Below are 26,595 nucleotides of genomic sequence, written 5' to 3' on the forward strand. Positions count from 1 at the left end.
CAGACCATGTCCTCCATGAAGGCTTCAGGACAAAGAACACAAACTACATATGACCCAAATGGAACCAGTGTTAGCCACACCTTTGCTGGTATCTGCAATATCATAAAAATGTAACAAAACAAAAACAAAGACAAAGAGATCTTCCTCTCCATTATCTTTGGAGCAAGAGGAGGAATTTTATGAGGGTAATTTATTGTCTTGTATGCCTTTACTTCTTAGTGCTCTGCCTATCCTTTAAAAGATGTCACACTGGCAAAAACTACCATCCTATGGGCACAGGGATCTTTGAGTGGCCCTTAGTAGGGAGGTGCCAGGTCACTTCTTAGCTGGGATATACTGTTAGAAACCCCCGGGGGCTTGTTTGCTGTTGTCCAGAGGGGTATTTTTGTTTGAGCTTTGTTTCTGTCTGATTTACTATCTCATAGTTCCAACTTCCTTATCAATGATGCCATTGTTTCCAGACGCTTTTTTGTGCGTCCACAACAATCCACTGATAGAGAAGTGTTTGGAAAGGCTGTTTTGCCCTGCATTTCAAATATTTAAAGTTCTTCTGTTAAATTGTCTTGTTTTTGAAGATTTTGCACATAAAAACCTGTTTTTTAGCTATTGTTGATACATTGCAAGTGTTTGTTGGACTATCCAGACCCATCCAGAACTGTATATTTACTGCTGAGTACTTTATCTTAAAATCTGTTATTGCTGTCTCACTCATCTGTGTATTAACTACTGTGACCTTGTTCTTGCTTTAAAATTATCAGTGCCCTGGACACTTGCCATTGCCATTTTATTTGATTTCCTACACATTCCGTGCGGCTTCTAGCCTTAATCTGTTGTTTCTACACTCTGGGTGGCCCCAGACAATTTTTTTTTACATTAGGAAGTGTTGGTCTGCTCCAAGTGGCAGATGAGAGGATTCCAATCACTTCTGAGCTGGGATACACTGTTTGAAACCTTCAAGTGCCTACTTGCTATTGGCCAGAAGACTTATTTTGTTTGTCTGAGCCTTGTTTCTGCCTGTATAAAATCATCATGTTTTCATCACACTGCTCATGTTACAGCAGTGGTTTGCAGTGCCCTGTATTGGCACAGATGCCTAGAATTGAAGTTTTTCCTATACAAATACCAGTCTCATTTCCTGAAGCCCTAGCTGTGAACTGAGCAGCTAGTTTGTGCACTGAGCGGCTAGTATGCATGCTGAGAAGCACCCACCCCTTCAGCTTGATCCTAGGCAGTTTTAGGCAGTCTTGTTAGTAATCCTCACACCTAGAGCAACCAAGCTACTCAGACACGAATTTCCTTTGTACCATCACCCTGTAAAATAAGCAACTAGAATCCAAAGCCATGGACATGTACTTCCCTGTTATCTCTGCAGCTGGCCCGGTGGACAAGGCTATTGTGCGGCAATGCAGCGATTGCCTCATATACACTGACAGACACATAATCCTTAAACATATAAATAAGGTATGTGAGAGATGTAGTTATACAATGTCATTGGAGGCAAGACTCTAACCGACAAGCACCTACACTGCCAAACAGGTTATCAGTAGCTCACACACAGCACCCAGCTTATGTAGCACAGACGAGTCACATGGACCCACATATACTTAGACTCTTAAATGTAATCTGCCCAAACCATAAAGCCCCCCCCCCCCCCCCCAGACACTGCACACGCACAAAAAAGTCCTCTAACCTCAAGGTCACACCACAGAATCAACACCCAACAATACATATTCTGCCAGAACTCATGGTGTCTCAACCTCTAAGCCCATAATGCATACCATTACACAACCCAGTATTCGAGTCATAGAAGACTTTATAGTGAGAGACACAGATGTCCCACTCACCAGGCTAATCAAAGACAGAGTCACAATTAACTGCCTGTCAGAGGCCAGGATCTGTCATATCACTCATACACACCTTTGAGGTAAATGTACCCCCAAGTACCAGTATGATTCGGTCATAGTCCAAGTGGGTGTTAATGATCTGAGACATACCTCCCTGGATTACATGAAGAGAGACATGACTGAGCTCTTGGACTATGTGTCCCAGGCTCGGATAAAACTAGCATATTGAGCAGCATTCTACCTTCTCCTAGGATAATGCCAAAATATGAACAGAAAATAATTGACTTCAACAATTGGTTTAAAGTATTGTGTCATTTGAAGGTGGTGCAGTATTGGTCAGTCTATGAGTACATGGTTGACAGACCATGCTGCTTTGTCAGGGATGGTTTGCACCTGTCCCCATGAGATTTTGAATATTGGCTAAAATCTTTACCACCTCTATGCTGCATTTTTTGGCTTTGCTAGTCAGATAAATCATGTGACATAGCTGTACCAAACCATGAAAATCCAAAGGTTTTAGTGCTGAATGCCAGGATTCTGAACAAAAGACTCCACTCCCTGCAGGCTCTCCTTACCTTGTAGAATATGGACGTCTGTGCATTCACTAAGACATGGTTTAAAGCTACAGAGAGCACCCCAGCAATGCAGGACTACAATGTCTTCCACACATTTTAGGCCAGCTACTGCACAGGAAGGGACAAAACTTGGAGGTGGCTATATATATATATATATATATATATATATATATATATATATATATATATTTAAAAATGAAAGCATTTCAAGGCTAGTCCATCAGCATGATGCACTTGAGCTTTTTCATGTCCAAATCACTATAAATAAGGTCCCATACCATGCGCTTGCAAGTCATAGGTCCCTCTCAATGACCCAGGAAAACTACTCTTGTTTAAAGGCAAGCAACACTCTCCCCATCCAACCCAACACCATCGTCGTGGGTAACTTCAGCTACCCCATTATAAACTGGGAATCATAAATAACCGCCAACATGCAGCCTCAGAGATTTCTGGACTTCATAAATACCAACACCCTGGATCCACAAGATCATGCACCCACTAGGGGCTCAAACATTCTCAACCTGGTCCTCAAAAACATGGTGAATGCTGCATCCCCTGGAGTATAATGTCCTTGCTAGTCAGATCAGACCATAAAGCTGTCTTCTCTGAGTTAAATGTAAAATCAGGGACACCTGGAAACCATAGAACTTTTAAGAATTACTCCAAGGTAAATTTCCCAATATTGTCACCCTAAATACATTTTGAGCTCCCCCTAAACTTGAGAATGCTGCTGCTTATGCAAATACATTCACAGAAACCCCGTACAACCATATCAACAGCTGTATAGGTTGTACACAAAAAGGAAAAAACTCATGGCAAAAATTAAAAAGGGCAATACCTAACAAGTTAAGTGCTCTATCATCAGCCTAAATAAGCAACTCAGAGGGTTAATAAAGTCCACAAAAGCCATATCTAAGATAAAATAGCCACCCATATCAGGGACAACACCAATGCTTTCTTCATCTGTGGCAGAAACTTCAAAGGTAATACACAGCAATGTACCAAATTAATTGTAAATGGTACCACCTTCATGACACTAGAAGACATAGCTAATCTCCTGGCTGACACATTTGGCTCAAACTTTAGTCCCCCTTGCCCCTGGATATTCCCCAGGAAATGCGGACATCTTGCCCCTTACCCCCACTATCACTAGAGAGAAGGTCAAGGCACTCTCCATAGCCAAGAATACTGCATCAATAGGCCCTGATAATATCCCAAGATGCCACCATAATAGCATGAAACGTGAACTATCAGCCCCACTGGAATCTCTATTCAACCAAAGCCTTCAAATGGGCTTTGTACTTAATGAATGGAGTACTGAAATGATTGTATTGCTACCAAAAAGCAGTCTATCCATGGAACCAGGAAACTACTGACCCATTAGCATGATGAACCTGATGTGCAAGGCTATGGAGAGAATAATCATGGATATCATAAACTAATGAGATAGGTAACTTACAAATACTGGATCCCAGTCAGTTCTGGTTTGTCAAGGGCAGGTCTTGCATGCTAAATCTGTTGGACTTCTTTCAGAAGTTTACCAAGGTGATGGATGAGGGCAAATCAGTACATACTTCCTACCTCAACCTTGCCAAGGCATTTAACACAATACCCAACTCCGGTTTTGTTACCAAGCTCACTGAATTAGGTATTAACCCATACTTCCCCAACTCAATAGCCAGCTGGCTCTCTGACAGAACCCAAGAACTTAGAATAAGGGAATCTACCTCCAAAAAAAGGAGAGCGGGGGTCCCCCAGGGCTCAGTGCTGGGGCTACAGCTGTTTGGCATCTACTTCTCTGAAGTCAAGGCTAACATCAACAGCTTCTGGCTGACCAAGTTTGCAGACTATTACAAATTGGGATACTAATATCTCTAAGAAGGTCAGACACAAACTAATAACTGGTGTAGAGTCATGACCAAAACTCAATGCTAAGAAGTGCATCATAGTATCTTTCAGAAAGACAGCCACCCCTACAAACTACCACATTGATAATACATCCCTGAGAGCAGACCCTGTAGCTGGGACAGGAACACGTGTGAATAAAGATTTGGCATTTGAGCAACATGTTTTTACTGTGGTTTGGAAATCATTACATGTTGCGAAACTTACATGTAAAGGTATGGCATCTAGGTCCAAACAAGTCATCTTCCTGTTGTACTCTGCCCCTGTAAGACCTATCATTGAGTACAATGCCCCCTTCAGTATGTACTTCACCAACCATATGCAGGAATACTTCACCAACCATATGCAGGAATTGGAGTAGCCATGGAGATTTCACACAAAAAGAATGCAATGGGTAGAAAATAAGTCCAATGCAGACCGCCACAAATCATTGTCCCTGTATTCAGTTTCCTACAGGTTGCTGACAGCTGACCCATGGCTAGCCTACAAAGCTTCCTTAGATTCACCACTGAGGGACCTATTACACATGTGGAAAACAACTATCCTTAGAAACACCCCATCTAGGGACCTAAACCTCACCAGAAACATAAATAGGATGTGCAGAAGGGACAGAGATGTGTCTCAGAGCCTCCCCCTTCTCTGGAACAGGCTTTCCATCAATGTGAGAGTTTATCCCCTCACTTATTCAAGCAGTACCTGGACTAGTGGATAAGGAACCACAAATATTAACTTGGTCTCCCACCCATGTCCCTACTAGAGAAAGGAAGCTTGTAATTGTTTATCTATCTAAGAATATACACCCTCCACAAAACATTTGGGAACCATTACCTATCAAATTTTATTTTGGGGAACTTGGATAGGTTTAAAATGGCCCTTTAGGTCATTAGCGTAGTATTCAAATAAGATATTATGATGTCACATTTGTTGAGAGTGTCATCCTGCGAGTGAGTTTTTTTTTTCTGTGTGATTTTTGCTCCATGCTTGCTGACCATCAAAGCTCCCTAGCTGGACACAGTCCATTTGTTCTCTTACCAGGGAATTTTAACAGGGATCAAGATTAAAGCTGTCGGGGGGCATCATTCAGGCAGCCAAGAGGGTGCTTTTTGTTCTCGCCAGTATCCTGGCAGTGAGGTCATTTGTAATGGCCTAACTCCACTCCCTGGGTGGGAAGATATGTGATCTGCATCACAGTAGAGGCCCGCAATGTCTTCCCTGTGCTTCTACCTCATTGAAGGCTACCACTACTCAGTGACTTGCAGAACTTGATGTTGGCCTCAGGCCATGCACTTGCATTGCTACCCCTTACTCTACAGGAATTTGTGCAGTGAACAGATGACTCCACCCCCCTCCCTTTTGTAGCCTCCCCTGCTAGTTTTGTCAGGTATCCAAGCCTGTAATTGAACTTGGGTCACCTGGACCATTATCCGCCTATACCTGTTTAAAGTTGTGGAGTGCATTCATTGATCTCCAAGATATTCTTCATCTTGTTAACAAATAATGAGAAAGAAAGAAAGAAAGAAAGAAAGAGCGAGCAGTCTTCACCCGCTGATAGAGATCTTTTAAAATGTATCCACTATGCACTGCACCCAGATACCCAGCCTTCTTTTCCTAAAAGTACAGACAGACCGTTCATACTATAGGGAGTACTACTATCTATCGTAAATATCCAGAATACAATTCCCTTTTGCATGCCTCTAGTTTTCATCCTAATCACATTATCACGAACATTCCCATGTCGCAGTTTTTACATATTAGACGGGTTTGTTCGACTGAACGTTTTGAGTTTCATAAGGATGATTTGACTAAGAGGTTTATTTCTAGGGGTTATAATTGTAGGAATGTGTCCAGAGCTAATGAATGGGCTTCTAAGCAGGATAGATCTAGATTATTGGAGTATCAAGATAAGAAAACCAATGATAATTCTGTTATTTGATTAACTACCACATATGGATGCAGTACTGGACAATTGAGAAAAATTATGTACTGATCAATACTGTCACAGATATTAACAGAAAGATGTAAGTTCTCATTTCGCAGGGGCAAAACATTTGGGTCTTATTTTAGTCATTATAAACACAAATCAGATACATTTAAACGACAGGTTACACTATCTGGCAATGTAGCAGTGGGATGTAATCCATGTAATCATTGTTCTTTCTGTAGGTTTGTTCTCAAATCTAAACATTTCTCTAGTAAAAACACTTCTCAAGTATATGACATAAAATGTTTATGTAATTGTAGTTTAGAATGGGTTATTTATCTAGTTACTTTTTCCTGTGCTGCATTTTATATTGGTCAAACATCACGCACGTTACGTATTCATATTTCAGAACATCTTAGTGACATCAGAAATAAAAGACAATGTAATGCAGTATATAAACATTCCATTAAGCATCCAACAGATGAATTCAGATGTATTACTGTTGATAAAATTCAGGGAGCCAGAATAAATAAAATAGCATGGCATAATTTACTTAACAAAAAAGCAAAAAGTTGGATTATCAAGATGGGGGGATTATTTAGCCTAGGTTTGAATGAGCATTTATGAGCAACCAATCAGAGTGCTTTTGAATGTATTTATGTTTGTGTATGTGCTCCCACTGAAGAAGGCAGTTATTCTGCCGTAACTGGTTTGGAATATGAGATTCATGCTTTTTGCATGATCTCTGGTTATTGGGATGGTGTTGCTATTTTTATGCTGAAATAAAGTGTTTTTCCCACACTTGAGTGCTGGCCTGTGTTTTATAAGGATTTCATTATTTTGGCCATTTGCATCTGCTGTACTTGCGGATTTGAGTTGGACTGAGATTGTACAGGGCACCAGCAGATAGGCTGGGTCTACCTCAACAGTGTAAATGCAGACCTTGCCACAATGGCCCTTAACCCCAAATACTTTCAGAATAGATTGGTTCACTTAGCCACATTATCAATAAATGGGGAGTCTGGAATAATAATAAGTTTAGCAAAAGAGTTTTTTAACCTTCAAGCCAATCTATAAAGGCAACCACTTACCTCTCATCTGAGGTGCTTTATCAGAACTTCAATCTACAACATTATATCAACCCATTGCAAGAGATAATATTGGCTCTTCCTGATCGAGACAGCAAACACAGAGTAGATATATGCATCTCTGCCCGGAAAGAACCATCCACCATAAATACTTTAATAGCATTTCAATCCAGCTTAACTCAGGTCTTTGGTAACAAAAGTGTTTTGATACATCACCAAACAATGGGGCACAAAATGCATACCAGCAGCAAGGAAGCAGTGCTGATATGGCAGAGGATAGTTCAACAGAGTTTGTTCTAACACAAGTTTATCTTTCAGGCTACCACCAGAACATCTGGTGGTCTCTGTCAGCAGACACTTGTACATAACTCATAAATGGCAGCTGAAGAAGACAGCATTTCATGGATTGTATCATTCTAAAGCACAACCCATAGTGGCCACTTTGCTACTCATTTCCAGACAGATTTAGACACTGTCTTCACATTCCAGAACCATGGAAACTGGATGTATTCTATTTTCTCTGGATTCAAGAACTGCTGCATGTCTTTCTTCCATTTCCAGTATTTCAGAAAGTACTTCTGAAAACAAGAACAGACAAGATAAAGTTGATTTCACTGCTAAGGTTACAGTCTGTCCAAGACAACCTTGCTTTGCATGACATTTGCAAGTCATTTCCAGTCCACCGCTTCAACGTCCTCTGACAACAAACATGTTAAGGCAGCAGGAGAGGAAAGTGTTACATCCTAGTTTGTAATAGTTTAATCTCTCATTATGGAAAAGCAGATTCTAGTCGTATGCAGCCCTACTTTTTCTTCAGAAGTGCTGCTATTTCAGTAAGGCAAAGAGACCTACCACTGCAAAATCTTTAGTTTTTAAAGATGGAACAGATTTTCAAAACTGGCAAGAAGGCAAGGCTTGGACCTTCAAATCTGCACTATATCCAAGCTGCTTGACCATCTAAAAAATGATTAAATACAATAGTTTGCACTTCAATCAAACTACGTTTCTGCTATCAAGCTCAGCATAACATCTTGTATTCAAAACTGCGGTTGAATCATCTAGTAAAACTTTCTTGACAGTTGTCTTTTACTTAAGACCTCAAATAAGGGCAGTATCTCCACCCACTAGATTTAAGATTCATGTTAGAAAAAGTAATATTGTCTTATCTTGAACCAGAAGACTCAGTGGCTCTGAAGCACCTTTCATGGCAAACCTTTTTCTTAGAGGCAGTCATTTCAATATCATAACTGCAAAGCACTCATTTGTAAACTTTCTTACATTATATTTCATGATGAAAGAGTCTTCTTAAAGATTGAGCCTTTCTTTGTGCATAACATGGTATCTACTGTTTCTCTTAATCAGTGAATTCAATTAGCAATTTTCTACCCAACTACAGGAAAACAATAGAACATCTGCTTCATGGTCTGGATGTCAACAACATACTGAGATTCTGTACCAGAAAGGTACAAATTCTCTCAGGAAATCTGACTAGCTGGTGGTGGTATTTATGAAGGGGAAATAAGGTCCTCTTGTTTCTAAACAGTCATTATCTAATTTGTTGGCTCATTCTATTATGATAAATGACAGCAAAACACGTTGGCACCCTCTTAAGGTACAATCCACAAGAGAAGCAGCTATTTCTGCAGCATACTTTAGAAGTATTACACACTCAAGACATTTTAGAGTCAATAACATGGACCTGTCCATATGTTTATAAAACATTGCATAAGTTGAAGCTCAGTCTACAGGTAGGGCAAGTTTTGGCATAGCTTTGCACTAAAGATTCTCTATTCATCCACCTCTCGAGTTTTCCAATGCTTTGCACTCTGCCCATGTGTTATGACTTACTGCTATAATGGGCCTCCTTGAAGTAAGACAGCAGAATCATGGGAGGAAATTCATCATAACATTAGATGTTGAAGAGAGGAGTCATTGTAACAGTAGGGTATTCACTCACTATCCCTCTGATGCACACTATACACATAATATTGTTTTTTATGACAGTTATTCATGTTATTTTCATGTAGACTTCATTTCTTACATTTGGTATTAGAGCCATGTGTGTCTACCACAAGCACATTCTCTGCAAGGTTTCTTGCATGAAATAACTGATGTGAACCCAAGCCAGGGTTGCTTATATGGAGACCACAAACAGACATTACTAATAATGCTAGTGCAAGGGCTGCAATACATTGTGCAGGGAGGTCTGACAGCTAAGGAAGAAATGGCGCTGGTGAGTAACCCCAGTACTATGACTTTCTACAATGGTGACATCTCCCTTGAAGATTTCCTATTAGTTCACTCACCAGCTATACCTTATTTTTTAACTCAAATAAGGTTCTCCTGGTTTAAAGTAACTCTTAAAAGAAATGTTAATGACTGCAAATAACAATTAGAATTGACAGGCATCTAAACAGAGAGTTCATAATCTGCTGAAGATATTTATAAACATAGTAAAACTGTGTTATCTTAAATTATTTTAGTTCATAAAATGTGTGTTAAAACATTAGCCTGCTGTCAGCATATTTTTCATTGACCTATATAGCTACCAGACTATCGCTTCTTTTTCTAGGCTCGTGCGTTAGTAAATAAGGTGACCACTGCGAGAAGTGAACCAAGTCCTAGTTACATAACAAAGTGATAATACAGTATAATACATTTAACTGGCACTAGATAGGCAAGCCTGAGTACAGAGCACTGGTTTTCTGCCTGATCTGTCTCAGTCTGTTAACCAGCATTTTTAATGTGACATTTCTCTGTTGCATGCTATGAGGAACACTAGGTATCACACTTTCAATCCTGTACCAGCTCCATCAATTTACTACCTGTCTTTAGTGGTTTATAAAGGAGATCTCATCTCACCTGCCATCAAACCTGTGCTTTAGGAAGTCGAAAAGAGCCTTCTGCATCATATCTGTGACCTGGATGTAAGGAGGAAGCAAGGATGATACAACAGGAGAAAAGGGAGGAAGAAAGGGATCATGAAAGAAAAAGACACAGAAATGAAATCAGGCAGTAAATAAATTAGATGACAGACTTTGCCAAGTGCATTCCACTTTATATCTGAGTGGGTCTATATAACATTTTTAAGGGAAACTGGCAAATACATCAGGCTTTAGCAATGAAGTTTACTGAAAATTTGAAATAAGTAAATTAGTTGATAAATACTATTTAAAGCTGTAAACAGAGTACATTAAAACATTTCCCAGCATCCTAGATTAGAAGAAATGACAAAGGAAGTATAAGGAGGTTCATCAACATTCACTAGCATGGCACTACAGTCTGTAACTAGAATAACGCCCCTCCTTGGAATTGTCATCCTTCCTGGCAGCATCAAAACCAGAATGCCCAACATTCTGAGTCTCAAATAGTAACTCAGGCCACTATCTATGTACTATCTCTGCAGTCTGCCTTTATCAGACTTTCTAAGGCTAAATGAAGACTAGCCATACAATATCTACTAAAATGCTTTTAACAAAGGAAAACAAATTACCTCATATCCTTTCAAAGAAGGTCCCACCAGCACCACTGGCCTCATAGAGGGGACAACATCATAGGGTGGAACATGTTCAGTCTGAAAGAAAAGAGAACCACACTTCAGCAGAAACACTAACTGCATCTAACACAAATAATATATACACACACACAACATATACATACATACATAGACACACACACACACACACACACACACACACACACACACACACACACACACACACACACACACACGCACGTAATTGGCCACGTGTCCGAATGTCAGTCCGTCATATTTGCGAACTGTAATGTCGAAACTCGTATGCGTGAACACTCATAATGTCGCACGCAATGTCAAATTAGAAATTCCCAATCGCACAACCACTGCAACAAGCACTACCATGGGTCAAGAGGGGGGAATGGTAGCCTGGCTGGTGTTCAGTAATTCCGGTTTCGGCATCTGCCGATTCGACATTTTGCATATTGTATTTCATGTAGTACACAGCCCGGGATGTCATCTGGTCCCATGGATGCTGTATTCTTAGCTTTGGAGAGTGCGTTTTTTACCTGTGTGGCTGTTATTACCGGAATTTGGCAATCTTCCGGTATTGAGATGGGCCATTTAGGGGGTGAGAGGGGGATGAAGTTGGCACTCAATCGATCTGCCAGAATATTGGCAATATCCTTGGGATCAGTATATTTAATGCCATTCTGTTTTAGCTCAGAACAGATCTGAGCATTGCCATTTAGATTCTTGACATAGTTATAGAATGCCTTGTGGTTGTCTTTGGAATCTTTGGCAATTTTATTTTCGTAAGTAGCTCTGGAGAATTTTATGAGGGATCTCAGTTTCTTACTGAGGCTGGTAAGGGAGTTTTTTACATCCTGGGATTTCCTCTTTTCTGCAACAATTTCTTCCTTTTGTTGTAAAGTTTATTTATGGCAAGGGACCACCAGATTGGCTTTCTTTTTTTGGATGAGAGCATCTTGGTTCTATTTGGGATGGCACAATTCATGCATGAGTGGATGTGTTCGTACAGTTCCTTAGTGTAGGATTCAGCCATTGAACTTTCAGTTCCCGTCTGCATGGGTGTCATGAAGTTTGTCATTTCTGACTTGAGTAGCATGAAGTTGGCTTTAGAGAAGTTTTTTATGGAGGTTTCTTTACTGGGGGTTGGGGGTGGGATGTGGATGTTAAGGGTGATTAGCTTATGGTCAGACCTGACTAACGAGGGGGTGACCATAGGTGTGGAGCATCGATTTCCCATGTTGGTAATGATCAGGTCTAGGATATTGGAGCCCCTGGTGGGACTATGGATTAGTTGATCCAGGGTGTTGGAATTTATGAATTTCAAGAACCGTTAAGCAAAGGTGTTGGTACACAAGTAGTTTTCCTAGTTAATGGCAGGGTAGTTAAAATCACCCAGTATTAGGGTGTTTAGTTCTATCTTAATATTTTCCAGTATGTTTAGAAAGGTGTAGTGAGAATCTTGAGATATGGTGGGGGATCTGTAGCAACCTACAATTTGGATTGCAGTCTTACCTAGTGTTAGTTCCACCTGGAGAATTTCAGATGCATTGTGTTGGGCAACTAGCCTGGAGGTGTGAATATCCTTGGTGAATATGGACACTCCTCCACCCTTAGTGTTTCAGTCCTGTTTGGTGCCCAAAAAGTGTGGTAAAAGCTGTAGTCTGGTATTGCAGGGGTGCTCTCTGGAGCCTTGAACCAGGTCTCAGTTACTGCACAGATATCGATGTTCTCCATTTTTAGGAGTGCCTCGAGAGAGTGCATTTTGAGGTTTAGACTTCTAGCATTGAGTAGCATTACCTTCAGATTTTGTATGCTTGTACCTATTATGGTGGTGGTTTTGTCCTTTGAACTTTGTCTAAAAAAGGCACTATAGGGGTGGCAAGAGCCTTAGCCAGTAACCTGAATCCCAGGGGCAACAGGTGCAGACCATCTCTGGCAAAGCATCGTGGTTTGTTGATCATGTCGTCCCAAGCAGACAGATACTGGATCTCCTTTGAATGACACCAGAAGCTTAGCCAATTGTTGAAGTCAATCATTTTGTCCTTATATTGTGGTATCATTCTGGGTGAAGGCAGGATGCTACTCAGGGCTAGGGTCATACCTGCCTGGGCCACATGATTCAAGAGCTCTTCCATGTCTCTTTTCATGTAGTCCAGAGAGGTACGTCTCAAGTCATTCACTCCAACATGGATAATGACAGAGTCATATTTGTACTTGTTGTAGAGTGAATTGAGTGCATGCGTTATGTGGCGGATTCTGGCACCTGACAGACAGCTGACTGTAATTTTTTCCTTGTTCAACCTGGTGAGTGGGACATCGGTGTACTGGACTATAGAGTCACCTATGACTAAAGTGTTAGGTACATTGTCTTGCCTTAGGGGCTGTTGCTGGGTGGCACATTGGTGTTGTGAACTATGTGACACTTTGGTTGTGATTGGTGTTTGTTTGCGTATCAGCTTCAGAGATCCTTGTTGCTTGGGCAGGTTACAGTTAAGGGCCTCTGCATGTGTGGATTTAGTGTTGCTATATGTGGGTGTTGGTGGTGTGGGTTTAGAAGGGCTATGTGTTGCTTGAGGTGTAGTGTGGGTGTTAACCTTCTCCTCTTGACTGTCTAGCACAATCTTGGGTGGAGAGAGCTTTGCTTCCATTTTGGCTATGTAAGTGCATCTCTCACAGGTTGTAGTGTTGGGTGGTAGGAGGAGAGGGTTATCTCTGCACATGAGGCAATTGCTGCATTGCCCCAGTATGCCCAGATTCACCAGGTGGACAGGAGAAATCACCGGAAGCTGACCATTGGACATGCTTGGTTTGGTGCTTTTTTTTTTTTTTTTTTTTTGTAAAGTACAAGAGCTGTTTTCCCTTACCTTACCAAGGTACTTTGCAATTATAGGCTGTTTAGTGCTTACTATTAATTTCTCCTTATTAACAAGGAGAGTTGAGTGCTTGTATCAGTTTAAGGCTTCCTAGTGCTTTCCAGCAGGTATTAGAGGAAGTGCTAGTCACAGGGATGCTTAAAGGTAAGATGAAAAAGAATGCACACTGCAGTGTGCACTAGAGAAGTTAGATGTGAAAGTAGGTAACTTAAGTTTTACCTGTTTAAAAAGTTAAGGTTTAGTGGAGAGTTACTATTTTTAAAACAGCAAGATGGATTGAAAGGGGAGGTCACTTTTGTATTCTGGTACTATGGAATACAGTAGGATGGCCAATAAATTGAAATAATTGAAGGGGGGCATTTCAAAAGTGATGATTTTGTGCTTACTCACACAAGCCAGTGAAAGCAGAGAGGAAATGAGATATATGGTCAAATTAACATAAGAGGGAGGCAACTAGAAAGACAGTGGTATTTAACAAGACAACTGTAAGTGGGTGGGAGGGCAGAAAAAAATTCTGCCTGACTCAGAAGAGAGAGAGCTGTGGTCTCTTTTGAAGTTTTAATATGCTGTTAAAGCAGAATGCAAGTAAAACACAAGGTAAAGAAAACAAACCACAGTATTCAAAATATAAAAAGGCAATAAAGTAATACAAATATACAAAAATAAAAGCAAACTAACCTTTCCTTCACAGCAAAGTGTAGCAGAGTCTGTATGAGCCTTTCTGGTAATATATATATAAAATTTGGTTGACAGCTTTTATCTGTCTACTTTAGTAGACAGCTCAGCTGATTGACAGTGGCATTGTGAGACTGTTGTGAGATTGCTGCGGTAGCAAGGCTTGGACTTAATAGTATTTTGTGATTTGTATAGTCCAGGTTTATATCTGGGACCATGTAGATTTCTATATCTGTATTTTGTTGTTTGATCTTTTGTGGATGACAATTGGTGCTGTAACATTTTTGCATCACTGATTATTTTATATACTTCTATACATATATGTACATATAGAAGCATAACATTTCATTGATGTACATAAACATCGAGTTGTAACTCATCAGCCTCTAATGGTTGAGGAAAAAAAATCACTTCACAAAGGATAAAAAAAAATAGTGTTTTTGCAGAGGGCAAGCCCCCATGCACCCCCCCTATACCCCTGCCTACTAATTAGATACACCATCTGCAAGATCTCACTGCAGTGGGGGAAGGGCAAATTTCCTGATCCCCACTGTAGCATGGTCTCAGTAAGAGAAAGCCGGTAAGGTTTGACCAGCTGATTTTCAGTGGGCTGTACCAGCTTTCTCACTTGTCAATGAAAGAACATTTTAAATGGAAAGCTGCATATCCATTCACTTATAAAGAGAAAGAAAGAGAGAATATGATTACATTCCTTTTTACTGAATCTCATTTCATTCAATCAGAAATCATAAAAAAAAAAATCACTGAAAATGTAGTCATTTAAAATGCATTCTGCAGAATCAGATTTCATGAAAATCTCATATACAGCAAATTCACCTAAAAAAAATTCCCCTGCACATAGCATGTGGAGTGCAGACACCCTCCATGCTTGTATATACTAACTTCACGGCCAAATTACCATAAAGTAAAGAGAAAAAACACACACACAGTAAATTACTGTTAGGGCACAACCACAAAACACACCAGTGATGTTCAACTGTTCAACTAAAGGGATACAACTAAATCAACTGCAACTACATATATATATATATATATATATATATATATATATATATATGGATCACCTTTATATCCCCGAAATCGCGTTTCGCCGACACACTAATCACCGACACCAAAAGACCGACAACAAAAAATACCGACAACGCAAAACACCGAAAACCATTACACCAACACACTACACGTAAACAACACAGTACACTACATAACATATCCACTATCCCTAACCCAAACCCTAACCCTAAGGTCCGACACTACCGCACACTTACCCTACCTGCACCCTAACCCTAACTCACTTACCCACCCCTAACCCCAAGATCCGACACTACCGCACACTCACCCTACCTGCACGCTAACCCTAACTCACTTACCCACCCCTAACCCCAAGGTCCGACACTACCGCACACTCACCCTACCTGCACCCTAACCCTGACTCACTTAACCCACCCCTAAACCCACAGTCCCTCACTATCGCACACACACCCTACCTGCACCCTAACCCTAACTCACTTAACCCACCCCTAAACCCACAGTCCCTCACTATCGCACACTTACCTGTCCGCTCCCTAACACTAAATCCCTCACTCTATCGCACACTTACCAAGTCCGTCGGGTTCTCACCTTGTCGGTCATCTGCGTTGTCGGTGTTTTCATCCCGTCGGATTCCGTGTCGGCGAAACGCGTTGTCGGGCATCTGAAGGTGACCCATATATATATATATATATATATATATATATATATATATATATATATATATATGGGTCTATATTACAAGCTCGAAGTTACTGAACTTCGAACGATATGGTCAACATCATATCATTGAAGTTCAGTAACATTGAATCAGTAATAAAAAAATTAAAAAATGAAAGAAATTAAAACTAATTGCTGTATGCAGGGGGCAAGCCACCATGCACCCCCCCAACACCACCACTACTTAAATATACCAACTCTGAGATTGCTCTACAGTGTAGGAAACAGAAATTTTCCATTTCCGCACTGTAGTGCACTGAAGTGCGATCTCGGAGTTGGTATATTTAAGTAGCAGGGGGTGTGGGGGGTGCAGGGTGGCTTGCCCCTGCCTACACCGTTTAGTTTTTTTTTTTTTAATTTTTTTTTTTGGTGCTTTATTTTTTTTTTCTGAACATTCAATGTTTTAACAGTTCGATCACTAAAGGTCGACCTTTAGTGATTCGAACTATTAAATATTCGATGTTCTAATATAGACCCATATATATATATATATATATATATATATATATATATATATGTTCACTGAAAGCACATTTCACTGAAACACATTTGACCATGCACTTTTCACTGAAAGCACATTTCACCGAAAACACAATTCACCGAAACACATTTCACCGAAAGTTGTAGATGGCCTTTTCCCCACTGTAGTGCGACCCTAGAGTCAGTATATATAGTAAGGGGGGGTGTGGGGGGCACCCTCCCACATGGGGGTGTGGTGGATACATGTAATTGCAATATATTACTGTTCTCTGACAATAATATATACATAAAATATGTCGGGGGCTACACCACCCACACCCCCCATGTGGGTTCTACACTACACATGTAGTAGTGTACACATTCTACACCCATTTCATAGGTTCATAGGTCATTTCTAGGCTAATGACTACTAGGACCTTTACAAGCCTAGCTGGGCACCCCAAACCATTTGAGTCTAGAATATCGTGGTCATCTATATGGGAGTGCATGTTAGTAGGGAGGCAACTTAGGATTTGTATGGCGGTGTTAATTAGGATAATACTTTTCATATAAATGACCTTCGTCCATAAGGGATAACTGGGCCAGACTGGGAATAAATTTACAATTCCCATCCAGTTGTCAAGGTTTCATTTGAATAGGTCCTGGGATGAACTACTCTATTTTCCATGGATGGGGTTCCTATTGCATAATGCTGAGATCCTTTGGGACACTTATCTGTCTCTCCAGCATGTTTTGTTTATGTCACAACCAAAGCTCAGATTCCTGGATCTAGTGTTCTGGTGCTGTTTATTTTGCACGTGTGCAACAGATCCATCAGGGCCGGGTCTGAAGAAGTTCTGTAAGCCAGGCAAATATCCCCTCAAAGCAGCCTGTAGGAGACAGAATATAGAGTCAGAGCCTTTAAGTGATCAGTGTAGGGCAGGGTATTCATGCCCTGAATTCACCTTGTGAGAAACATTTATGAGTGTTTCAACTGTTTCAAGTGTCTTGCTAGATACATGACAAAGGAAGCATCGTATTAAATTATAAGTCTGATAAGAGCCAAGAAGAGTGGTACTATAACTTTCCTGGACATGGATGGCATACCTTTACCTATAAGTTGGGTGACATTGAATGAATTTCTTATTATCTTAGCTATGTGATAGTCAAAGGCCAGATTGCTACCTACATGTGTTCCCAGATCCCTTACTATTACTGGAATGACTCTTAGGGGCATTTTATTGATGGAATAATTAACTTGGGTTGACAGTTTTTCCAAGGGCATTACAATGCCTTATTTGGCATTGAGTTATAGGCCATAGCTTTGACACTAGTCATTTGTCTGTGTTAAATCTACTTGCAAGAAGTTGATGTCTTTGGGGCAATCTATAATAACTCCCAATTTACAGTTATCTTCGAACTTGGTGAGCCAGAGCCTTGACCATTAGCCTTGACTTCTGAGAAGTAGATGCCAAACAAGAGCAGGCCCAGCACAGAGCCCTGGGGAACTCCACTGGTGGCCGTCTCTTGGTGGAGGTGGCATCACCGATCCTGACTTCTTGGATCTTGTCTGTGAGTTGTGTGAGGATTTATGCCCAACTCAGAGAGATTTTCAACAATGCCTGAGTCGGGTACTGCAGTGAATGCCTTAGCCAGGTCAAGATACAAAGTATGTACTGTTTCACACTCATCTATTGCCTTGGTGACCCTCTCAAAGAAGTCTACCAGGTTAAGTAGGCATTACCTTCCCTTAACAAAGGAAAATTAGGATGGATCCAGCGTCTGTAGGTTGCCAATGGCATTGTTTATCATTTCCATGATAATTCATTCCATGGCTTTGCATATTAGACTTGTTAGACTGATGGGTTTGTAGATCCCTGGGTTGGCTAATGGTTTGCCCTTGTAAGGGAACAACTGTTGCGGTCCTGCATTCACTTAGAATGTAGCCTGTTTCAAGGCTATAGCTGAAAAGTGCCTGAAGTGGTTATTATAGGTGATGTTTTAGACTGTTCAGGAGGCAACCAGAGATGTTGTTGGGACTGATGGAGGTGGTGCTATTGGCTTTAGCAAGTGCTGCCTGCACCTGGTCCCTTCTGATAGTTTGGAGCAGTATGTTAGAAGGGATTTACCTTGTGGAGCTGGGGTGGGACTAGGGGGTAAAGTTTGAGATTTATTTATCAACCAGTAGATTGGTTGTCACCCTGACTGATGAAGGTGGTTTCATTCACCACCAGTTCAGCACACTTCTTTGTTTTACCTCTAAGGTTCAGGACGTGGCTATTCTGACCTTGTAGTTGGCCTTGACCTCTTAGTTTTTTATTTATTTGTACGAGAGAGAACTTGTCTTTAAGGTAGTTGCTCTTCCTGATTTTGGCCAGGTGATTTCTTTTTTTCATTATAAACCATGTTTAGGTGAGGATTCCACCAGTTAGGTTTGTTTTCAGTGTTTATTTTAGGTTCATTTCTGGTAGGTATGGCAGCCACTATACAGAGATTCACACACTTGTATAGGGACTCTGTGAATAATTTTGCATAAGCAGCTGTGGCCTCAGTGTTGTGGGTAGCCTTGAATTTTGCCAAACTGCCACATAATAGGATGTAGTTTACCTTTGAATAGTTTCTAACTGTTAATGATTTAGCTGTATTTTCTGCATTGATTTTTACTTCAAATGAGACAGCTTTGTGATCTGACCTTACTAGTGAGGAAGTGACATGGTGGTGGTGGTGGTGGGGGGGGGGGGGGCGCAATGCTCTGCTATTTTGGTTAGTACTACATCAGTATATGTGATCTTCTGGTTGGAGCATGCACTATCTGTTCCAGGATGTTTAAAGGAAGCACTGTGTCTGTGAGTTTGAGGCAGTGTACATTTCCCACTTTATAGAGGGGTAGTTAAAGTTACCCATGAACAGGGTGTTTGGTTGGATAGTAGGTTTAAGTGATAGTTGTAAGATTCTAGGGGCATAGATGGTAACTGTAGCTAGCCATGATGTGGTGAGAGACCTTATCTATAGTGACACACACAGGATGAGCTCTATGGTATCATCCTCTTTAACCAACCTGGAGGTAAGTAGATCAAGACATCTCCACATGTGGCCCCACTCTGTGCTGTTGATGGTTTAAATGTGTGGAAGGAACTGTAGCATTGCACTTCCAGAGTAATTTCTATAGCTTAAAACTAAGTCTTGGGCACCGCAAGATATATACATTCTACAGAGTGAGGAGGGCTTGAAGGGTGTGGAGTTTTTTTGTTTAGGCTCTGAGCACTGAGCAGTAATACCTTAAGGATGCTTGTAGACTTTTTAACTATGCTGGTAGTTTTGTGTTTTTGGCATTTCCTAAAAGTCTCTAAGGGAGTGGATAAAATTTCAGCAAATATCTGCTCACCTAGGGAGGACAGGTGCAGCCCATCCTTTGCAAAGCAATATGGTCTATTGACTATGTCCTTCCATGCCAACAGATATTGGATCCCCCTGGAGTGACACCAGAAAGTAAGCCAATTATTAAAAAAATAATGTTATGTTCATACTGTGGCATCATCCTTGGTGAAAGTAGAATGCTGCTCTATGCAAGCCTCATACCTATCTATGGCACATATTCTAAAAGATCCATTACAACTCTTTTCACATGGTCCAGTGAGGTATGTCTCAGGTAATTTACATCCACATGGACTAGGATAGAATCATATTGGTACCCAGGATGAAGTAACTTGAGCATGTGCATGGCATTGTGGATCCTGGCTCCAGATAGGTAACCAGCTGTTATCTTCGTTTTGTCTAACCTGGTGAGTAAGACCTCTGTGTGTCACACAATAGAGTCCCCAATGATAAGAGTATGAGGTAAAGTATATGCTTGCCTTATGGGCATTGCTTTTGGGGGGACCGTTGGGTATAGGCTTATGTGAAATGTTTGGTGTTGCTTTTCTCATGTGCTTTAGTGATTGCTGAGGAGCAGTGTTGCCATTAGGTGGCTTTGGAGGTCTTTGAGATTTGGGAAGGTGTCTTTTAAGCATTTCAGCATAAGACACTCTGTGTGTGTGGTGATCTGTGTATATGAAGGTGAAGGATGTAGTGTGCATATTCCTGGCAACATAATTTGTATGTGAGATTTTTGCCTTCAAGGAGGTTGTGTATTTACATCTCTTGCTTACGGTGTTATTTTCTTTAATGATTAACTTATTGTCTGAGAACATGAGCCAGTGTGTAGATCTAGCAAGTATTATGGGAAATTAAAAAAAATAAAAAAACACCCTGATGGTCCATATCTAGAAATAAACTATACAATAAAAGAAAGAAGCTCCTTAAATTACTTAGTAAAACCAAAATCCATATTCTCAAGCATAGTATCAAAATCATTCCAAAAAAAAAGCTTTATCAGATTCACTAAAGGAGATCATGAACTAAAGTTGCCACTGAATCCAAAGATAATTATAAATATTTCTTTAGCTATATTAGAAAACTAAGAAACAGTACCCTGCATTGCTTTTAACTTATTCATAACAATGTCTCTTCTTTTGACCCCAATAGCCATTGCTAATATCTTTGCAAACAAATTTTGTGTTAATTTTATCAGGACACTTCTATCAAAAGTCCTGAAATACCTGAATCCCTTGCTCCCCAATTATCTCTAAAGATTATTTACTGAAAGTGCTAACCAAAACCAAATATACGTCCTCCATGGGATCTGACAATATACCTGGTTGTTTAATTAATAGTGTTAAACACGCCCTTGCAGACACACTTCTTAAAATAGTTAAGCTATGTTTAGCTGCTGGACTTGTCCTTAATGAGTGGCACACTGCAGTGGTGATGACCTTCCCTAAGGGTGGCCTTACAACCAACCCAGGAAATTACAGATCTATCAGCCTTAAAAGCCGCATCTACAAAGCTGTATAATATAACTGTCCCCACAATCCACAATACCAAGAATCTTATTAGACTTGACCCTCAACAAAGGGGAGATCCCATCTAATGAATCTGTTAAACTTCTTTGGAAGGGTTATAGGGGGTGTAGATGCTGGCTTTGCAGTTCACACAACATATCTTAATCTGGCCAAGGCCTTTGACACCATTCTCCATGCTGGCATCATACAGTAACTTCTTCTTTCGGCTGCTCCCATTAGGGGTCGCCACAGCGGATCATCTGTTTCCATTTCTTCCTGTCCTCTGCATCTTGCTCTGTCACACCAATCACCTGCATGTCCTCTCTCACCATATCTATAAACCTTATCTTAGGCCTTCCACTTTTTCTGTTACCTGGCAGCTTCATCCTTAGCATCTTTTTTCCCAATATACTCTGCATCCCTCCTCAGCACATATCCAAACCAACGGAATTTTGCCTCTCTGACTTTGTCTCCAAACCTTCCAACCTGGGCTGACCTTCTAATATACTTATTCCTAATCCTGTCCACCCTGATCACACCTAGTGCAAATCTTAACATCTTTAACTCTGCCACATCCAGCTCTGACTCCTGACTTTTGTCAATGCCACTGTCTCCAACCCATATAACATAGCTGGTCTCACTACCCTCTTGTAGACCTTCCTTTTCACTCTTACTGGTACTCGTCTGTCACAAATCACTCCTGACACTCTTGTCCACCCACTCCATCCTGCCTGTACTCTCTTCTTCACCTCTCTTCCACACTCATCATTACTCTGAACTGTTGATCCCAAGTATTTAAACTCATCCACCTTCGCCACCTCTACTCCCTGCATCCTCACCATTCCTCTATTCTCCCTCTCATTCACACACATATATTCTGTCTTAGTCCTGCTGACCTTCATTTCTCTTCTCTCTAGAGCATATCTCCACCTCTCCAGGGTCTCCTCCACCTGTTTTCATCTCTCTCTACAGATCACAATGTCATCTGCAAACATCATAGTCCACGGGGACTCCTGTCTGATCTCATCTGTCAACCTGTCCATCACCATTGCAAATAAGAAAGGGCTCAGAGCAGATCCTTGATGTAATCCCACCTCCACCTTAAATGCATCCGTCACTCCCACCGCAGACCTCACTGCTGTCACACTACCCTTGTACATATCCTGTACCACTCTTACATACTTCTCTGACACTCCCGACTTCCTTATACAATGCCACAACTCCTCTCTAAGCACCCTGTCATATGCTTTCTCTAAGTCTACAAAAACACAATGCAACTCCTTCTGACCTTCTCTGTACTTCTCCATCAAAACTCTCAGAGCAAACAATGCATCTGTAGTGCTCTTTCCTGGCATGAAACCATACTGCTGATCACTAATCATCACCTCCCTTCTTAACCTAGCCTCCACTACTCTTTCCTATAATGTCATGCTGTGACTGATCAATTTAATCCCTCTGTAGTTACTACAGCTCTGCACATCACCCTTATTCTTAAAAATCGGTACCAAAACACTTTTTCTCCATTCCTCAGGCATCCTCTCACTTTCCAAGATTTCATTAAACAATCTAGTTAAAAACTCCACTGCCATTTCATACAGTACATACAGGCATCATACAGTAACTAAATACATTTAAAATCAACCCATATGTGGTAAGATAAATAGTAAACTGGCTGAAACACACACACAGTATGAGTTGCAGGTGCCTCATAAATAAATATTAAAATGACCAGTGGTGTCCCTAGGGAATGGGTGTTGGGTCCTCTCCTTTTTGGTTATTTACTTCTCATGTCTCCAAGCAGAGTGCCAAAACCTCTGGCTAACAATGTTTGAAGATGAGTGCAAACTGGGGGTGTTGTTGTCAAGTTGCCCTTTGACATCCAAACCCTTCAGAATGAGCTCTCTATAGTACACTCTTGGTGTACTAAAAATTAGCTCAAACTAAATTCTAAAAAGTGTATTATCATAACTTTGGTAGACAACCCCTCCCCTCATCATATTGTAGAGACAATATACTACCACAAAATGGAAATGTAGTCAGGTGCCTAGGGACTTGAGTTAATAACCACTACTCTTTTGATCATCATGTGACATTGTTTATTGGGAAATCCCTTTATTTAGCCCAGCTAATTGCCAAATGAATATCATGTGATCAGGTGATCACTCCCTTATACGCAGCATTGATCGTACCAATTATCGAGTACAAAGTCCCCTTTGGGATGGATCTCATTTAACATATCAAACAATTAGAAATACCCCAAATATTCCTAACCAAAAAGATCACGGGCCTAAATTCCCTGTGCTTCCCAGAGAAGCTGGAAGCTCTATCCCTTTATTCAATGTCTTACAGACATTTAAGAGATTTCTGCCTTGCTTATCATGCTATTACTGACCCAAATGTCCTGATCTCCCTTTTCTCTCAAGTCCAATATCTCCACCAGTATTAGGACCAGGGACAAAAAACTTCACCAACAGGTAAATAAAACACAGTGGAAGGACATGTTTATAACTGAGCACCAGAGGCTCCCAATCCTCTAAATTAACCTCCCCTGATTGTTAAGCCACGTGAGTCATTATCGTCATTTAAACATAAACTAGATGATCGGATGGGTATTCACAAATTTACTCCAGGACTGATCTTTATGGCCTTCCAGGAGAAAGGAGGTGTGGCATGAGGGAGGGTACTGGCAAGACATGAATGGTCATGTGACTCAGTGGCCTTGGAATATGTATGTATGAATCTATGAATCAAACTTTGTCCAGAACACTTGAGCAAAGAAGTTGAAAGTTATGCCTGTCTATGAAATGGTATCATTGTGAGGTCTCTGTAAATAATGTTCATTTATTTTGTCAGCTACTATAACAGAATCCTGTCTCTATGGGAATACTGTATCTTAATGTAAAGAAATATTGCTTTAGATTTGAATTATAAATAAATATGCAAGCCAGGAACCTGATAACAGTATTTATTTTGACTGCAGACTGAATTTCATTTTCTTCTTTCCTGAGATGTACTTATTGTAAATTTGAAAATATACAATCCAATATACCAACCAAAATATTCTCCACAAGAATCAAAACTAATAACAAATAAAATTTAATGCATTTATACAAAAATAAACAAAAAAATAAGTACATTTGTAAATATATGTGTGTATGCATTTTTGTGTTTAGCAGTGGATAGCATTGTCGCTTCACAGCAACAGGTTCTCTGGGTCGATTCTCTGCTGGGGTGCCTTCTGTGCGAAGCCTGCATGTCTTCCCTGTGTTTATATGGATTTGTTTTGTGTACTTCGGTTTTCTTATACATTCCAAAGACATGCAGTAGATGGACTGGATACTTTAAATTGACCATAGGTGTGAGTCAGCGTGTGAGTGTGTAGTATGGAAGAACAACCACGGCAGGGCTAGCCACCTGCTGGTGTGGACCTTGGACCTTGGCTGTAGATGATGATACCCTGACTCCATGTGCAAAATTGGGAAAAAGGGGTTGTGGATGGAGATATATATATATATATATATATATATATATATATATATATATATATATATATATATATATATATATATATATACCACTAGAGAGACACGCACACACACGCACACACACACACACACACACACACACACACACACACACACACACACACACACACACACACACACATTTTCTCTATCTGTCTCTGACTCACAGGCAGGGTTATTTTTAAAAGACGTTCATGAATTATTTTTATTCTGATTGTAAAGACAAAGCTTATTAATTTTGGAAGGTATTTGTTAATGCTGTATTTATTATATGTTTAACATTAACAATATTTATTTTTAATTTAGAATCCACAGTCTGATACTAGCCCCCTGTGTGGTGTAACCAGGCATAGACTTTCAAATGTATTCAGATGAGACATTGCTTTAAAGACCAGGAAAGGGTCACCTATAAGAAACACAGCATAATTTATTATATTATTATTTATTTATTTATTTACATTTGTTGACCGGGAGAGTCCGACTGGACACAGGTCCGTTTTCAGCGGAGGCCCGGGGAGAAAAGCTCCACATTAAGTATTACTTGCATTATACAGTTAAAAAACATAGCATTTAAATATAGACATTAGTCCAGCTGAGGACGTAAGACAAGAATAAAACATAGATGTAAAACAGCTGTAGAACATAGTACAATTTTAAAATATGGTGACATATACTAAACATGGTTACAAATGTAGTTGAGATTCATTAGTGAACAATTGATGCAATCTGTTTTTGAGGTACATAACAGCCACTGGCAGTTGTTGCTACAAGAAGTTAGTATTATGTGGTAGGTAGCTGGGAACATGAGTAGCCAAGCTTGCTAAGAGTAGGTTGTTGATTGGGAGCCGAGAGAGGTAGTGGGTGGGTGGAGTGGATGGTATAATATTAGTTACTGAAGTGTTTCTAAATGCTCACATTTTCCAACCGTGTGAATTTTCTAGTTAAGAGTTCTACCTTTTGACTTGTTTCGGGTGGCTTGTTCAAAAGTTACAGAATGTGTCAGTACATTGAAAAGTGAGCTGGATTAGTGAGTCATAATGTGGGAGACTTATCTCCCAGGAATGACTAAACACGCCTGTTGGAATTTCATGTACTACAACATATATTTTTACTGACTTCGGTAGATAACACGCTGGTTAAAGTTTAAATAGTTGTCTACCATTGTTCCTACACCTCTAATAATGGTGTCATTTTTACGATTTCACCATTTAATGTTAATAAGAATAATTTTTATTCTTGTTGCCAGATTTCATGATGCTCCATTTGTTACCGTCATCAGCACATTTGGTTATTCACACCTCATTCCCTACTTTTATATCTGTGAAGAATAGCTCACAAAGAAGTGGCTTCCGTACAGAGTCCTGGGGGGTTTAATTTGGAATGGGCAGGTTACCCTACACCTTGACTTGTGTTCTGTGGATTAACCAGTGTTTTGAAAGGCAATGCTTTTAGTGAATCAATAATCCCTTTATGTAGAACAGTACCACATGCCTTACTAGGGCCAAGCTAGCCAACATATACTGTCAGTCCTTCGTAAATTAAAGCTGTGACATTTTCATAGAATGTGATAGGATTT

At 40.3% G+C, this 26,595-nt stretch overlaps 1 protein-coding gene across 2 annotated transcripts in view; it reads right to left on the reverse strand.

The window, feature by feature from the left end:
* The window catches only part of CACNB3 (calcium voltage-gated channel auxiliary subunit beta 3), a 308,851-nt gene that overhangs the window by 57,308 nt on the left and 224,948 nt on the right, over window positions 1-26,595 (reverse strand). For both annotated transcript variants that reach the window (XM_044083798.1, XM_044083797.1), the window contains exons 7-8: window positions 10,827-10,907; window positions 10,196-10,254 (exon numbers count right to left, since the gene is read on the reverse strand). In XM_044083798.1, coding sequence (XP_043939733.1) covers window positions 10,196-10,254; window positions 10,827-10,907 — 140 coding nt within the window. The remainder of the gene's footprint in view (window positions 1-10,195; window positions 10,255-10,826; window positions 10,908-26,595) is intronic.

Source organism: Protopterus annectens, chromosome 9.part0, assembly GCF_019279795.1.
Source record: "Protopterus annectens isolate FY-2018-M chromosome 9.part0, PAN1.0, whole genome shotgun sequence".
In the NCBI taxonomy this organism is placed as follows: Eukaryota; Metazoa; Chordata; order Ceratodontiformes; family Protopteridae; genus Protopterus; species Protopterus annectens.